At 42.7% G+C, this 12,475-nt stretch overlaps 2 protein-coding genes across 2 annotated transcripts in view; one reads left to right on the forward strand and one right to left on the reverse strand.

Annotated features, from left to right (window-relative positions):
- The window catches only part of GTPBP2 (GTP binding protein 2), a 59,237-nt gene extending 55,565 nt beyond the window's left edge, over nt 1-3,672 (reverse strand). Inside the window, exon 1 of the mRNA XM_074237050.1 lies at nt 2,743-3,672. The gene's annotated coding sequence lies outside the window, so the exon portion shown is untranslated. The remainder of the gene's footprint in view (nt 1-2,742) is intronic.
- A 772-nt stretch (nt 3,673-4,444) lies between these two features.
- RSPH9 (radial spoke head component 9) overlaps nt 4,445-12,475 on the forward strand; it is a 29,679-nt gene continuing 21,648 nt past the window's right edge. Inside the window, exons 1-2 of the mRNA XM_074237051.1 lie at nt 4,445-4,807; nt 8,476-8,641. Of these exons, the coding sequence (XP_074093152.1) occupies nt 4,581-4,807; nt 8,476-8,641 (393 nt within the window). The 5' untranslated portion in view covers nt 4,445-4,580. The remainder of the gene's footprint in view (nt 4,808-8,475; nt 8,642-12,475) is intronic.

The raw sequence follows: 12,475 nt of genomic DNA on the forward strand, positions 1-12,475 counted from the left end.
TATAGAGCTGGGTCTATTAAAGCTATTATGGCTGCCCTGGTATGAACCTTTCCTTGCATTTGACCCTACTGCTTGCTGCTGCCCTCTGCTAGGCTGTCTTCTCTTCTGTGGTGCAATCAGCCTATTTTAAAAATTAGAGCTATCCAGTCTTGAAATGGTTGGCCTCAGAAATTAATGAGTTCCCCCTTATAGGCCTGCCAACAGAGGCAGGCTGAGCACTTCCCATGTTATGGTAGGGATTCTTTTTTGAATGTGAATTGTAACTTGTATTAGATTGCCTCCAAGGTCCCTTTAAAACTCTAAAATTCTGTGATTTTGTGACTTTTTAAATTTTCAGCTTTGCCTCCTAATCTAAACCCCAACTCTGTAGCAGAGTTTTACACACATTATGTACTTATTAAAAATGCTTATTGAATTGTCTCTTAGAATTAGAACCTTACATGCTAGAATAGGAAGATGAACTAGAGTTCATCTAATTCGATAGATTCCTTACTTTGGGGGGGGAAGTAGAAAAACTACTTTTCATTTCTTTGAATTCATCTTAGAGTTGGGAAAGCTCATGGTGAAATCTCTTCTTAAGGTCAGACAAGTCAGCTGAAACACTGCAACATAAATTTAGAAGTCTAAGAAACTTAGAAATCAAATAAGCCGTTTGTTTTTTAAGTGATAGACCTACGACTTGAACTCTGGTCTGTTGGCTCAAAATAAAGTATTCATTTTACTACACCACTTTGCTTTATTCTTCTTCCAAAAAGGAAGAACATTAAAGAAAAAGAATGGAGAGACCAGGCAGAGGGAGATGGCGAGAGGGAAAAGGAGGTAGGGATGAGAGTTACTCAGTGTTTCTTGACAGCTGTACTGGTTTGAGATCTGGTTGCTAGTTAGTGGCAGAGAATCATGGCTTCCACCAAGCTCTGCCTAATTTATCAAATTGCCTTTCTTGCCCTCGGCAAGTCTCTAATCATGGATTAGCTAAGCAAGAGCATTTTACAGTAGGCAAAACAGTAGTAGGAAATTTACCTATTATCTTGACCTTTTTAGGTAGGCAAAATAACAGCTATTAAATTAATGGGGTGTTATAAGATTAGGTCTTGATTAGGATTTGAGACCACCATGAAAATTCCCCTTAAGGGAGATCAAGCTTATAGAGCTCTCCTCATGGAAAAATATAATATTTTTGAAGAATTGATATAACTTTCCCAAATAATATTTTGTCTACCTCCTGCTTGTTTTTCTCTGATAATAAATGCCCAAAATAATATTTTGTCTTATCACTTTTTTTTTCCTGATAATCTCCCTAAATATTATTTTGCCCTGACCCCTGCTATGCAGTTTGGCCAACTCCAGGGAGATCATCTAAGATCATAGTATAAGAGCCTCACTCTCAGAAGAACCTTTTGGAATATTTCTTCCACTCCAGCAGAAGCACCCCTTTCTGTTGAATGGACCTATGTCTCTGAACTTCTGAACTCAGCTTTGTCCCTATGTGAGTTATAATCAATTTTAGCATGTATATCTGAATTGTACGTGGGTCTCCTTTTCTTCTTTTCCCTTCCCCTTCTTTTCCATTGCTTATAATAAAGTTTTTCAGTGACCTGACTCCCATTGTTTTACTCAGCACCCAAACTCTTAAGGGGTTGTTTTCCTGGACAATCTCTGGTTGACCCATTGACTTTGTTTTGGACATAAACTAGATACCTGGACAGGGACTTAACCTATACAAGAGTAAGCCTGAGTTAGGACTGAGCTTTTCATCTTGAACTCACATGGATACTCAATTGTCTTTTAAGTTCTAGTTAGAAGAATGTTATAAGCTAATGGGAATGAAAGGAAAAAAAACAAAAGGGAGCATCTGGATGAATATTTGACTGAGGTGGGTGGCTAGGTGGCGCAGTGGATAGAGCACCAGCCTTGGAGTCAGAAGTACCTGGGTTCAAATCCGGCCTCAGACACTTAATAATTACCTCGCTCTGTGTGGCCTTGGGCAAGCCACTTAACCCCATTGCCTTGAAAAAAAATCTATAAAAAACAAAAGATTTGACTGAGGTTCTGTGTGCTGTGGGGTCAGCTTCTGGGGTGGGGGGCTGGGTAGAGATGTGCTGTAGAGTCCTTTGACCCATTTTGGTTGGCCCCACTTTGAAGAGGGGATGTGACTTTGGCACTAATGGCCTAATCTAGGTGACAGTATTGTTCTTAGAAATCTTCATTTTTAATATTTCCTGTTCAAGCTCATCAGTCTTGGTCATCCTGATTTGTCCTTATCACAGCAAACAGTGTAGCTGGTTTCTTGTCTCCACCTGCTGTACAGGTCAAGAAATGCAGCAACTCTCCTATCTTGACTGAAACCTATATTCTTCAACAGTGCTCTCATGTCTTATCCACAAGGAGCAGGAATCTTAACCCGTATTGAGATTGGGTGCATCTAAACTCCACCCTGACTTTTCCATTGGGTGGTTGAGCAGGGCTTAGTCTTCTATAAGAAGGGACCTCATGTGTTTTATTAAATGGTGTGGATTACTTTCCATATAATGGGGTCAAGAGTAGAACTCTGTGTACCCAAATTTCTAGCTGTCTTTTAGGGGATATGCCTTTACTGATGAATAGAGACTATATTTCTTGCTCTGAGGTACATATTCTGAGCCAGAATAAAAGGACTGTTTTCATATAGTAATAGAACAGATGTCTGGAGTTTAAATTATTGATACAGAAGATACATAATGTTTGTCAAATGCAAATAATTACCTGGCTCTGTCTGGCTTGGCAAGGAAGACTTGGAACAGGATGATTTTCTACAGCTTTTCCATCAGAAGAAACTAAAAATTATGGTTGATAAAAAGATAGGAGCTGCATGGGCCTGGAGTTTTCCTAAAATTTCAATGGGATCTTGCTCAGTTCTTTGACAGTAGAATATATGGAAACCTAAGCATGCCTTTGACAGTTTGATGTCTTTCCTTGATAGGCTAGAAAGTAGAAGGGACCTCAGAAGTCATCTTGTCCAAGTTGTTGGTTTCATTTATTTCCAATTTTTTTTTCAGTGAACAAACTCCTTACCCTTCTCACATTGAAAAAAAAAAAAGGAAAATAAATTTCTGTAACAAACATAGTCAAAACAAAATTCTGCATTGGCCATGTCCAGAAATATATGTTCTCAATCTCACCCTGGATCCATCTGCCATTTCTTTGGGAGGAGGAAATATCATGTTCTTGTCCAAGTCAAGAAAAGGAATCTTGAGAGGTGGTCATCCAAGCCATTATAGTTGACCTACAGGTGACGGGAAGTAGGAGACATTCCCTTTCACTTTGAATATCATATCAAGTCAAAATATGTATCAGATAGTCTTCCTCCTGTTGACCCTCTGGAATCATGCAGAACAAATCTAATCCTTCTATATGATAACCCTCTAAAGAAGGAGCTCCCATTTTTCTCTACTGCCTTCTCTAAAGTTAAAAATCCTCAGTTCCTTCAAGTGAACCCTGAATGGCATGGTCTCCAATCCCCTAACCATTGTGGTCACACTTTTCTGAATAACTTCCCACTTCCTTATTTAAGAAAAATGTTGAGACACCCTAGGCCAGAAATAATTGAAATATGGGGTCTTGATTATTTAAAATAAACCTCAATCTCTTTTTTTGCAAGGCAAATGGGGTTAAGTGGTTTGCCCAAGGCCGCACAGCTAGGTAATTATTAAGTGTCTGAGACCGGATTTGAACCCAGGTACTCCTGACTCCAGGGCAGGTACTTTATCTACTGTGCCACCTAGCCACCCCAAACCTCAATCTCTTAAGAATGGCAAATGAAGGAATAAAGCGCCTTAGGTACAAAAGGGTGAAAGGTTATTTTAACCATCAAAGGCTCTTGACAAGTACAGCAAACTAGCAACATGGGGTTTTTGTTTCATAAAAAGGAGTAGACTCTAATTTTAGGAACAGAGGTTCTTTAGAAAGGCCTGGGGGCAGCTAGGTGGCATAGTGGATACAACACCAGCCCTGGAGTCAGGAGTACCTGGGTTCAAATCCGGTCTCAGACACTTAATAATTACCTAGCTGTGCGGCCTTGGGCAAACCACTTAACTCCATTGCCTTGCAAAAAAAAAAAAACAACCCAAAAAACAAACAAAAACTAAACTAAAAAAAAGAAAGGCCTGGCTGACTTTGGGAGTATTCGATTACAGTCTGAAAGACCTGGAAGTTTGAATGACTTGTCCATGACCACCCAGCTCAATTGTTGGTATAGGTGGCACTTTTTTCTTTTTTTCTTCTTAAATTCCACGAATAACTTTCACGTTGCTCATCCTGTGTCCAAATGGGGAGCCACATAAAAGACCTTAGGGAGCTCTGTTCAAATTAGGAGATCCCCTTCAGCCTGACAACCTGCACAGCTCTAAGGGAGGGAGGAGAATCCGGGACTCTGGCGCTGTCTCCATAACAACCGCGCCTCCCCCCCCCCACGCGTTGGTAGGGCAAGGAGGGAAGTTTGCACTCAGAGCCGGGGCGCCCGCACCTCCCCTGCCGCGGGGCGGAGCTTCGCGGGCTCCACGGAGACAGCTTCCCCGTTAACGGCTGGATTGTTCGTTGGAGCGATGGACTGCGAAAGCCTCCTGCTGTCCTTGGAGCTGGCCTCCGGCAGCGGGCAAGGGCTGAGCCCCGACCGCCGGGCCTCCCTGCTCACCTCCTTGCTTCTGGTTAAGCGCGACTACCGCTACCAGCGGGTGCTGTTCTGGGGCCGGATCCTCGGGCTGGTGGCGGACTACTACATCGCGCAGGGCCTGGGCCAAGACCAGCTGGGGGAACGCAGAAGCCTGTACAGGTAGGGGCGGGGCCGGGAGGGGCGGGGCCGGGCGAGGAGGCGGGGTCTGTGAAGGCGGGGCCGGGCGAGGACCGGGCCTGGGCCAAGACCAGCTGGGGGAGCGCAGAAGCCTGTACAGGGAGGGGCGGGGCGGGGCGGGGCGGGGCCGGGCGCGGAGGCGGGGTCTGTGAGGGCGGGGCCGGGCGCGGAGGCGGGGTCTGTGAGGGCGGGGCCGGGCGAGGACCGGGCCTGGGCCAAGACCAGCTGGGGGAGCGCAGAAGCCTGTACAGGGAGGGGCGGGGCGGGGCCGGGCGAGGAGGCGGGGTCTGTGAGGGCGGGGCCGGGCGAGGAGGCGGGGTCTGTGAAGGCGGGGCCGGGCGAGGACCGGGCCTGGGCCAAGACCAGCTGGGGGAGCGCAGAAGCCTGTACAGGGAGGGGCGGGGCCGGGCGAGGAGGCGGGGTCTGTGAGGGCGGAGCCAGGAAGGAGGTGTGACTGGAAGGCACCGCTTTGGGCAGGGAGGGGGGGGACAGGTGAGGAGATGGCTTCCCCGGTTGCCGGGCCAAGCGGAGGATGGGGCCTGAAGAGGAATGGAAGTAAACAGAGAAGACGGGGCCAGGGAAGGAGAGGGAGGGGAAAGCATTTATTAAGCGCCTACTATGTACCGAGCACTATCCAAAGTACCTTTTACACATATCCTCTCATCCCATGCTCAAAACAATGCAGCAAGATAGCTGCTATTATTATCCCCATTTTACAGATGGGATAAATGACTCACTTAGGGTCACCCAGCTAGAAGGTATCTGAAGGCGGATTTGAACTCAGGTCTTCTAGACTCTAGGTTCAGCTTTCTATTCACCGCCACCAACTGCTTCTGAGCCTTAAGTGCAATGAAATTAGCAGAACTGGGACCTAGTTCCCTAGAAAAAGTTCCCTGGGGATGTGGTGTAGAAGGACTTGGGGCCTGGAAAAAGTGAAGGAGAATTCTGTTCATTCAGTGGATGTGGCCAGGAAAAGGTTATGGTAGGGGAGTGGCATTTTAGGAGATGAAATCGTAAGAGGAAGGAATAGGATGGTCTAGGAAGGAGGCATGGGAGGGATGCTGAAAAGAGTGTGGATGCTAAAGAAAATGGGAGGCAGAAAGAGGGAGCAGAGTGTGGGTCAGAGCTTAGGGAAAGGAGCAGGGAGGATTGTGGTTGCAATAGGCCATGTGTGAAACCAAAGGGACTGCAGGAGGCAACCCTGTAGGTGACATATGGATGAGATTTGGGAAAAGAAGAGAGTTTGGGTTTGGGATAGGGGTAGGGTGTGTGGTGTGTAGGTTATGGAACTACAGGATTTTAAAATAGGAAGGGGTCTTAGAATCACCTCATCCAACATTCCACTCTTACCAGAATCTCTTTTGTAACATTTCCAACGAATAGTTGGATGCCCATCAAACAATTTCAGTGACAAGAAAGCTCACAAAAGAGAAAGCAGGATTTGGGAACTTGGGCATAAATAATGAACCAATGAAGAAACTAACTGACACAGAAGGAGTGGGTAGTCAAAGAACTAGTGGGAAGCTTCTTAAAGTGAGGACTCTCCTCAATAAGCTCCTGTGGCTCCCTGTCACCTCCAGGATTAAATATAAATTTCTCTGTTGGGCATCAAAACCTTTCCCTATCTTTCCAGTCTTCTTATACCTTATACTTTGTGTATTCTTGGATATAGTTTCCTTACTCTCCATCTCTGAACTCTAAGTATTTTCATGAGAGCCCTTTATATCTGAAACTCTCTCTCCCCTCCCTTCCTCCCCTCCCTCCTTCCCTTCCTCCTTCCCTCCCTTCCTTCCTTCTTTCCCCCTTCCCTCCTCCCTCCCTTCCTTCCCTCCCTCCTCCTTCCTTCCTTCCTTCCCTTCCTTCCCTCCCTCTTTTTCCTTTTCTTCTTTCCTTACTTTTTTCTTCATGTTTGTTTCATTTTACTTTTATTTTCAGTTCCATATTCTCTTCCTCTATCCATTCTTCCCCACCCATTAGAAGGTAAGAAATATACCAATAGATATTTATATATGGCACAATATTTCATAGTATGTAGTCACACATCATTCTATTATATTAATCATGTTCAAGGTGGGGGGGGAAGCAAGAAAAATTATAAAATGGACAAAGAAATGCTTTAATTCCCCCTCTGAGAATATCAGTTCTCTTTATGGAGGTCAATAGCCTTTTACATCTCGAATCTTTTGGAATTGTGGTAGATTATGGTATTGATCACTGAGCCTGGTTAAGTGGTGCAGTGGGAAGAGCTCTGGGCCTGGAGGTAGGAAGACTCATCTTCCTAAGTTCACACCCAGCCTCAGAGACTTAGTAGATGTGGGACTCTGGCTAAGTCCCTTAACCCATAACCTCAGATTCCTTATTTGTCTACTCCAGTATCTTTACCCAAGAAAATCTCAAATGGGGACATGAAGAGTCAAATACAACTGAACAGTGGGCAGTTAGATGGCACAGTGGATAAAGCTTGAGTCTCACCTCAGACACTTAATACTTCCAATCTATATTTCTGACTTAAAATTGGTCTATAAAAGCCTAGTTGAAGTCAACAAGTCTGGAATGTAGGTCTGGATGCTGACTTTTTGCCCTAGTCAGGAATTATGTCCTTATCAATAGAGACCTGAAGGTGGAAACTGTCTCTCTGTCTCCTTAACCTATTTCCTGTTATTAATATATAGAATTATATATTTGAGTTTTTACAGCTGTGGAAAGACAATGAGCTAAAAATGCTGATTTTAGTGGGAATTGATCTGTGTTCCCAAAATAGGATACAATGGTCTTCCTTCTATCCTAATTTTTATCTATTTTGTACAATGGAACAGATTTGTAAAACAGGATACAGAAGTTATAAGTTAAGATTTGTGACATCTTTATGTAATATGTGATAACTGATTAGCTAGCTACCAAAATAACTATGGATCTTTGAAATCCTATAAATATTGACTATTCAATTACTTCAATTGTTGGTATTTACAAGGATGCCATCTACCCATTTTGGTAAGATCCTAGAGAATAAAACTTTATTTATTAAACTAATTTTGTTATTCAATTTTTAACCTAAGGAAATTATGATTGACAATACTTATTAGCTGTGTGACCTTGGGCAAATTATTTAACCTTGACTGCCTCTCACCCAGGGCCATCTCCAGTTGTCCTTCTCTGCTGATTCTCTCCAACTGATCCTATCTGCAGCTTGTTTGTACATGTGGTTGTCCCCCATTAGACTCTGGGCTCCCTGGGGGCCAGGCAGTGCTTACCATAGTTCTTGACACCCATAGTAGGGGCTTCATTAATGTTTATTGACTTGGAGATTGAGGGAAGTTTGGTTTGGTTTCTTTTTTTTTTTTCTTTTCTAGTTAGGTGGGGGGGGGGGGGGGGAGAAAAGAAAGGGAAAGGTTTGAGGAGAATTTCTGAAGGAGAAGCCTGTGGTGTAATGGAGCAAGCCCTAGCCTTGAAGTTAAAATATCTGAAAGTACTGGCTTGGCTACTTGTGTTTCCTCTATAGTTCCCTTCCTTTGCCTGAATGTTAGCCTCCTGTGTGTGAAAATGGGAAGAATGTGTGCACTTAATAAAACTGATGAAAAAAACACTTTGAAAAGTGTTACATTTGGATTGTATTTGGAACCCAAATTCCTGGGTGTGGGTGTCATTGCCAGTTTGAACTGCGTGGAATGGAGCCTCCTGCCTCCAGCAACAGAAGAGATGGTTACCCAGATGGCTGTGGTGAAGGGCCGCTTTATGGGGGACCCTTCACATGAGTATGAGCATATTGAAATGCAACGGACCACTGAAGGAGACAAGACTTTTGAAGATGAAGTGGTGGTAAGTAGGAAATAAAGAAAAGGCCAGACAAGGGTAGACTGTTCTTGGCAGGACATAGTCACATACACACATACACACACACACACACACACACACACACACACACACACACACACTGACACCCACTGCACCCGTGCACACACAGGGTTAGCATCCACTCTGCAACTTCTGCTATATTTCCCATAGTCTAACCACTCATCTAACATTTTTTAAACCATATTAACTAGTGTGTCCCTGAAGTCTCTGCTGCTTTCTCTAGGTTAAGGGTGATGGTCTGGGGGCTTGATAATTTATGAAAAATCATGACCCTAGCCTCCATCTAATACAACAGCTTCTATTTCCATACCTTATAAAAGTCACTAATCCAATAGCAAAAGCATTTCATTTGGGGGAGAATGTAAATAATAATGAAACAAATAGCCTAATCCCTCCTGTTCTACTTAACAAGTAGATACAATCTGAAATGGTAGATGGACTAGAAAATTTCTGTGGGAAAGCTGCAGTTTCCACAGATACTCTCCTTCAGAGAATGTAGGGATTATCAATAATTTTTTAGTATCCTTTCAGTATACTATTAATTAGCATGGAGATTTCTCAACCCATTGGGCAGGCCAGAATTCACTGAAAATTTTTATCTTGACTTTGGATTCATCAGATTCCATCAAGGCACTTGGATGTGGGAATATCATGGTAGTACTTCCCCACTCTGCCTCTGTTATTGTCTCCCCTGCCCCATCTTCTTTTTCTGTTTTCTATATGTGTTCATGGCTCTAATGGTTCTCCTTCCATATGATTCTCATCTTGTAAAAGATTGTTTTACAGAGTCTTGACACAAGGCATGTAGTCGCATAGAGGTCAGAAGAAGTGATACAAGGACATTTTTAAGTGTTTCTGAACACTGAAATCAATTGTGTCACATAGGAGACACTGGCACAGGACTGCCCAGCATGGCATGCCTGCATCAAAGAAGGCACTGTACTCTACTCTATGAGCAAAGCAAAATTGCAGTAGCTCAAAGCTCAAAAAATGTGAGATGTGTAAATTTAGAGACATCTCCATTCCAACATTCACATGTACTATTTGTGCCTGACTTCTGAACTCGTTATTGGTCTGAACCACCATAATCCACCATGTACTTTGACACTGACAAGTGATATCATTTTGGTCCTTTTTGAAAATGAAGGATAGCAATCATGTCCCTACACTGTGTGTGTTTAAGGAACTTACTAGGACTGCCTACTAGAAGCAAATATACACATTTATGTATATATACAAACTAAATACAAGGTAATTTTTTTCAGGGAAAGACACTAGCAGCTGAGTGGACCCAGGATAGGCACTGTATTAGAGATTGTACTCCAACTTGACATTGAAGAAAGCTAGGAATTCTTTGTTTAAAATATTTTATTTTTCCAGCTACATGCAATGTTAGTTTTCAACAATCTTCTTTTTGTAAGGTTTTGAGTTTCACATTTTTATCCCTCCCTCCCTTCCTTTTTCCTCCTCCCCCAACAAAACAATCTAATATTGGTTATACATATATAACTATATTAAAAATAAACTCATATTAATCATGTTCTGAAAGAAGAATCCAATCAAAATGGAAAAATTTTACAGAGAAAAAATACATGACAACTTTAGAAAATTGAAGATAGTAGAAACTAGGAATTCTTAAAAGTGGAAGTGAGGAGGGTATACATTCCAGTAATGGGAGACTATCTCAACTAAGGCACTGAGAAGGAATATCTTGTAGATGGAAAATTGCAAATAGGACAATTTGGCTGGATGGGATAACATATGGAAAAGGAGAGTCTTGTAATAAGCCTAGAGGGATAGATTAGAGTCAGACTGTGAAGGACTTTAAATACCAAACCAAGGAGTCTATGTATTATCCTAGAGACAAGAGGAAGTACCCTCAGAGATATGGTCAGACTTTTGTTTATTAACAATTTGGCTGGAGGAAGGACAGTTAATAGGCTATTGCAATATTCTAGTTAGTTAGAGGTCCTATGTTAGGGTGGTGTCTATGTGAATGGAAAGGGATGGATGAAACTTCCACCTCTAAAAAGGGAATAAAGGGCAATTTATGACTTTTCATCCCTCTCCCCTCTGTCCCACTTTCCTTCCTACAGAGCAAACAGTTCCTTCTCCAAAATGGTAGCCAAAGTAAAACTTTCACTCTATGATACATACATCCTTCTGGTCTTCTTCCTTTTGGTCAGTGCATTCTCCTACAACAAGCAGGCCTGGAACTTCTGCAACCTAGTCTCTGAAGCTATTGCCTTAAAAAAAAACTCCTCTTAAGTCAAACCCCTAAAATCTTGATAGTACCATAATACCCATATTCATGTCCTAAAGATGGTCCCCATAGCACTGGGCTTCCCACGGCCAAACCATACCCAGTCTGGTTAATATTGAGGTCTAATTGCCTTGGCTGTACTAGTCAGGACAGATGGCAGTAGATTCTCCATCAATGGGACTTGTGTTCAAACTCAAATGGTGTTAAGATGGTGATTATCATAGATTGAGTGTTCATTTTGTTCAGTGACAGAACTTGCCTAGAAAAAAGATGACTACTTTAAAACAAACATAAAACAATCACAAATGAATTTTTATGTAGAAGGACTGGGATTAGATATCGAGAGATTGGTGTTAATAAAAAAGACTTGTATGGTACAGTAGAATGGGCACCAGATTTAGAATCGGGGACCTGGGTCTGTATCATTGCTTTATTTATTATATGCTATGTGACAAGTCCCTGTTTCTCTAGGCTTCAGTTCTCTTATAAGTAAAATGAGGAAATTGAGTTAGATGGCCTCTAGGATCCCTTCCAGTTTTCAGTTGGATGACCAATCAATCAACAAGCATTTATTAAGTGCTTGCTTTACTACACAAGAAACTGGTGTATGGTGGTGAGGAGGCTTCTTGTAGAAGATGGTGTTTGAGCAGTGTTTTGAAGGAAATAAAGAATTCTAAGAGTGGGGGTAGGTGGGAGAACATTCCAGGTACTTACAAAGATACATAAATGGAAGCTGGAATGTCATTATGTAGGAGGAAAAATAAAATAGATGAATTAATGGAGAGAATGAGGTATCATAAGGTTAGAAAGATAGGTTGTAAAAGATTTAAAAAGCTAAATGGAAGATGTATTTTATCTGTGATATAGTAGGGTGTTAATGGACTTTATTGATTAGGGCTGTAACTGGAGCAGACTTGTACGTTGGGAAAATCATTTTGATAACAGTGTAAAGATTAGATTAGAGAGAGACTTGAACAAGAAGACAAATTAGGAGACTGTAGGAGTCTATGCCAGAAGTGATGAAGGTTTAATTAGTGTGCTGGGAGAGTAGAGAGAAGAGAAAGATTAGAAAGATGTAGAGATAGAAATGGTACTTAGCAAGATAATTGTATCCATGGGGTAAAGGATTTCGGAGTCAAGAATAATGCCAACTTCCGGCCAAGATGGCAGAGAGAAGACAGGCACAGTTCTAAAGTCTCCTGATCTCTTCCCCATCTATCACATGAAACAAACATCTTAAAAGAAATCTGAACCACAAAACCCAGAAAGAAAAGCCAGTAGAAAGAACATCTAAGTCAGGATTTGTCTCCCGCAGCAGCCTTGGCTGAGTACCGGTGGGTGAGTCTGGGCTCAGAGGGAGGATCAGCCCCAATCAGCCAGATTAACAGCTGAATTGGAACCGGAAGTCTGAGGGCCCGAGAACCAGACCTGCTGGATCAGCGGTAGGGCTGTACTAAGGGGGTTTGGGTCCACAGGAAAGCAGAGGCGCTGGTGTTGGTGCTGACCCCTGGAGCTTGGGGAAGGGGCTGCGGGGA

The sequence above is a fragment of the Macrotis lagotis genome, chromosome 5 (genome assembly GCF_037893015.1).
Source record: "Macrotis lagotis isolate mMagLag1 chromosome 5, bilby.v1.9.chrom.fasta, whole genome shotgun sequence".
NCBI lineage: Eukaryota > Metazoa > Chordata > Mammalia > Peramelemorphia > Peramelidae > Macrotis > Macrotis lagotis.